This window comes from Sapajus apella, unplaced genomic scaffold, assembly GCF_009761245.1.
Source record: "Sapajus apella isolate SASKATOON/1434 unplaced genomic scaffold, GSC_monkey_1.0 scaffold2624, whole genome shotgun sequence".
In the NCBI taxonomy this organism is placed as follows: Eukaryota; Metazoa; Chordata; class Mammalia; order Primates; family Cebidae; genus Sapajus; species Sapajus apella.
In genome coordinates this window covers 2,027-7,185 of record NW_022439550.1, presented here as the reverse complement: position 1 = coordinate 7,185, position 5,159 = coordinate 2,027, and the positions used below count along the sequence as shown (strand labels likewise).

The 5,159-nt window shown below is 38.4% G+C and overlaps 1 protein-coding gene across 1 annotated transcript; it reads right to left on the bottom strand.

Moving 5' to 3' along the window:
• Positions 1 to 2,044: 2,044 nt before the first annotated feature.
• On the bottom strand, positions 2,045 to 5,044 carry TRIM61 (tripartite motif containing 61). The gene is given in 2 exon segments (XM_032273295.1): positions 2,045 to 2,158; positions 3,384 to 5,044. Coding segments are annotated over 2 exon segments (618 nt in total). The 5' UTR covers positions 3,888 to 5,044.
• Between the last annotated feature and the right edge of the window lie 115 nt (positions 5,045 to 5,159).

Sequence of the window (5,159 nt, the reverse complement as noted above, 5' to 3'; positions counted from 1 at the left end):
AATATTCTAAGCCAAAAATCATAAATTCTATTAGAAGAGGGCCACTGGGTGCAGACTGTTCCAAATTCTGATTTTCCTAAGTGAGACATCGTTTTAAAACAATAATGTTTCAAATTAAAAACTCCAAAATTATTAGAATGTGATTTAGTGACTATAAAAGAGCTGAAAAGTTCAACGTGGCTGCCTTTGAAAAACTGCGAAAAGTGGTTAGAAATATTTGTAATTCAAATTAATGTTGTAAACAATAATTGAAACTTTAAATCCAGATTTTAAAAAATTGTGGTTTTGGGCTGGGCGCAGTGGCTCAAGTCTGTAATCCCAGCACTTTGGTGAGGCAGGCAGGACACACCTGAGGTCAGGAGTCTGAGACCACACTGGCCAACATGGTAAAACTCCATCTCTACTAAAAATACAAAAATTAGCCAGGTGTGGTGGTGAGTCCCTGTAATCCCAGCTACATGGGAGGCTGAGGCAAGATAATCACTTGAACCCAAGAGGCGGAGGTTGCAATGATCTAAGATTGCACCAGTAAACTCCAGCCTGGGTGACAGACTGGAATAGAGACAGAGACATTTAAAAAAAGAGAAGGAAGGAAGGAAGGAAGGAAGGAAGGAAGGAAGGAAGGAAGGAGGGAGGGAGGGAGGGAGGGAGGGAGGGAGGGAAAGATGATCTAAATTACACAAATACAGATGTCTTTACTTGCTCATGACATGATTATCTATGCAGAAAATCCAATGGAATCTACATAAGAGCTCCTAGAAATGAGTTTAACAAGCTTATAGGAAATAAGATTAACACACAAAAATCAATTTTCTATATTCTAGTAATAAACAATTAGAACTGAAATAGTCGACATAAAAATATCAAATACTTAAGGTCAAATTCGACAAAAGATATTAAACACATGTACAAAAATTACAAATTTTAGACAATTACATAAAAATTCATGGAATAAACTAGATTCACTCTCAGTTATGTCTACTAGCTGACATGTTACGGTGTTAATTTTCTCCATACTAATATAAAAAGATACAACACATAATCCCATCAAAATCACACCAGTCTTTTTTGTTAACGTTTTTCCAAAAGTTACATATTTTTCATCTGTTGAAAGATATTAATCCCTGAATTAACCGAATAAACCTAAGAAGGAAAATATGGAACTAAGTTAATACAGATTCTGAGCCTAGAGATCAGTTCCCAAAGAGAAGTGAAGGACAGTAGCTGACTACACTAGAGGGTACTCTGTCCAGTGGGAACAAAAGGAGAACAGATGCTCTGATTGTGTGTGTACAGTGTGTGTGTACAGTATGTAAGTGTGTGTGGGGCAGAGGAGGATGTAAGAGTGCCTTCTCTTTTTTCTTTCAGACAGAGTTTTACTCTTGTTTCCCAGGCTGGATTGCAATGGCATGATTCAGCTCACTGCAATCTCCGCCTTCTGGGTTAAAGCAATTCTCCCACCTCAGCCTAATGAATAGCTGGGATTACAGGCATGTGCCACTATGCACGGCTAATGTGTTGTATTTTTAGTAGAGATGGGGTTTCACCATTTTGGCCAGTCTGGTTTCAACCTCGTGATCTCAGGGGTTCCGCCCACTTCAGCCTCCCAAAGTGCTAGGATTAAAGGCATGAGCTACCATCTCATTTTCTATAAAACTAAGGTAGTCCTGACAAAGACACACTGAATAAAAAATACAGTTACTTAGAAATATTGAGGTAGACAGATGAAAGGGGAAAGTGGCATTGGGCATGGAGGTTCATGCCGGTAATCCCAGTGCTTTAGGAGGCTAAGGCATGAGAAATGCTTGAGGTCACATGTCCAAGACCAGCCTGGGCAAAACAGAAATTTAAAAAAAATTTTTTTTTTTAAGTTGACCAGGCGCAGTGGCTCACACCTCTAATCCCAGCACTTTGAGAGGCTGAGGCAGGCATATCACAATGTCAGGAGTTTGAGACCAGCCTGATCAACACGGTGAAACCCCAACTCTAATAAAAATACAAAAATTAGCCAGGTGTGGTGGTCCATGCCTGTAATCCCAGCTACTCAGGAGGATGAGGCAGGAGAATCGCTGGAACTCAGGAGGCAGAGGTTGCAGTGAGCTGAGATTGAGCCATTGCACTACAGCCTGGACGACACAGTGACTAATAAAGACTTAATCTTTCTTAAAGGAAAAATACATAGGCAATACTAAAGACACATTATTAGGCTTCTATTGGCAATACCTGGAGTAATAATTTTTTTTACATAATACATTACTTTAGGAGTATATATTTTTACTATTTTGTTTTAGGATTTCTAAAGTAGTTTGTCTCTGACCCTGTAATTTGTTATAAAGTAGGTCCTATAATCACATTTTTAGTGCTGAACTGAGATATAAACAATTCTGGGTTTTTTTGTCAGAAAAATAGGACAAAATACAGAATTATCAAAATTAGATTCACTGGCTCTTTTATGTTTGCTAGGTGTAAGAAAATGACAGTTTTGTAATAGTTATTTATTCACAATCTGTTACTCTAGAAATTTTAAGAGGTTTTGAGTCCATTCCAGTATAAAAATAAGGCCAAAGTGATCCTGTAAAATCATCATTAAAAGTATACAGTAGGGAGCTATCATTCAAATTATAAAAGGAAACCTCACTCATTTCATAATCTAAAAAAATGCCAATCTTACTAGGTGTTACTTTTGGCAGCAGATTAATTTCCTCATGACCCAATACAATATATTTATCCTGACCAGATCGCTGAATTCCCCACAATCCATTTTGTACTAATAGTGGATGCTTCCTCCTTCTGGGAAGAGAGTCATTACAGACACCAAGGATCCATTCAGGCTTGTCTTTCACTTCTACTTCCCAGTACTGCCGGCCACTACTATAGCCCTTAGAACCCACAACAGCTGGGAGGCGATAAAATCTTCTTGGGTTTGGAGGTAAGTTTTGCACTGTATTTCCATATCGCACAGTTTTTCTATCTGCTGAGACTATAAGTTTATGATGTGCTGTTTCAGGATCTAGAATTACATCTACTTGAAATTGCTTGATAATTTTGTATAGGCCAGAATATTGTGGAGGCAGACGGTAACCGTATTCTTTTAATCTGAATGAAAAGGGTTCAGGTAATTTGAAATTTTTGTATCTATGATAGATATCCTTAACATTTGCCAGTAATTCCAGTCCTGGCTTCATATATATGCTCTGTATCTCCTGTAGTAGATATTTTAATGAGGAGGTATGATCTGAGAATTTTCTTAGGCTTTCATTTAGTTGTGCTAAAATATCCATCTCTTCAGCTTGTAATTGCTCAAGAACAGTCTCTTGCTCATTTTGGAGAAATAACCTAAGTTGCTCAAATTCAGATTTGACTTCTTCTTCCTTACGTTTTACCTTTTTCTTCAGTTCTAACGATTTTCTGGTTTGTATAGTTATGATTTTTTCAGTTAGTTCCACTCTCTCCTTCCATGGTGCATTGTATTCCTCCAATTTTTTCCTGTGATAAGAGGCAGCCTTCTTTATGTGCCAAACACAGTGAAGCTGGTGACCAGTGGAGAAACTGCACCTTGGACATAAAAGCTCTAGGTCTTCCTGACAGAAAAAGGTCAAAACCTGATTATGTTTCTGACATACATGCTTCTCTTCCTGCCGCTTTCTCTTGCTTCTTATCTGGAGTTGCTTAGCAATTTCAGTCAAACGACCCAGTTGAGGATTGCTTGTCAATTTCCTTTCTGGACAGCAAAAGTGGCAAAAAGGGCAGGGAAAACTATCATCTAGATCCTTCCAGGATATAACGATGCAGGAGAGACAGAAGTTATGCCCACAACTGATGGTCACTGGGTCTTTCAAGTAGTCCAGACAGATGGGACAGCTAGCCACTGCTTGAAGGTCAGCCATTGAGCCTTGAACAAAGATGGTAGGTAAAGTAATTATTTTAATAAGGCCTAACTCTCTAGACCTCAAGTCCCAGTAAGCAGTAGATATCTTCCCCCAGACCTTGAAATTTGAATTAGCTTTCAGTTTTACTGCTTTGGCATGTTGATGGCAGCTTCTAAAAACTTCTCAGCTCCTTAGCTTCAGAGTCTACAGCCGTGAATACTTCACAGGCTGCAGCCTATTGCACATTTCAGCGTATTAGCTGGGCTGCTGCTCTTCCCACTTAATGAAATAAAGTCAAGTTTTCTTGAAGAAAGTAGACTCAGGTCCAAGATAAGGAATCCTTCATATGAGTGAGAAAAGACACCACATTACAAATCTGATTACATAATCACAAATGTATTAAATATTCACACAGGAATTGTCAAAGAATGCTGAAATCACTGGGTGGATGTTCTTGGAAAAACAAGATATTAATATTGCAGAGATTCACAATGTACATTACTTACACACACACACACAGAGACACACAGACAATATCTTAAAAATGTGGAACAAACTTATGTGCTTCCTGATAGAATGCAATGGCAACTTTACAGCATTGCTCATATCATATTCTTTCCAAAAATACTGACTTTCAAGCTAACCATGAGAAAATTAATTCAGATTGTGGAGCATTCCTACTAGACAACTGGTATGTATTCTTCAAAACTGTCAATTATAGGAAAAACAATCATAAAAAAAAGATTTCCAGATTTAAGGAGAGGAAAGAAACATGAAAAATAAAATACAACCTGTGATACCTGATTGGATCTGAAATCTTGAAATTTAACAACAACAACAACAACAACAACAAAGAACTAAAAAATGCTGGAAACAGTCCAGGTATGGTGGCTAACACCTGGAATCACAACACTGAGGGGCCAAGATGCATGACTCCCTTGCAGCCAGGGGTTCAAGACCAGCCTGATCAACATGGTGAAACCCACCTCTACTAAAAATACAAAACATTAGCTGGGCAAGGTGGCATGTGCATGTAATCCCAGCTGCCTGAGAGGCTGAGGCAGGAGAATCCCTTCGCTGGACCCCAGGAGGTAGAGGTTGCAGTGAGCTGAGATTTTAGGACAGCACTACAACATAGGCACTAGAGTGAAACCACATATTAAAAAAAAGAAAGAAAGAAAGAAGAGAAAGAAAAAGAAAGAAAGAAAGAAAGAAAGAGAGAGAGAGAGAGAGAGAGAGAGAGAGAAAGAAAGAAAGAAAGAAAGAAAGAAAGAAAGAAAGAAAGAAAGA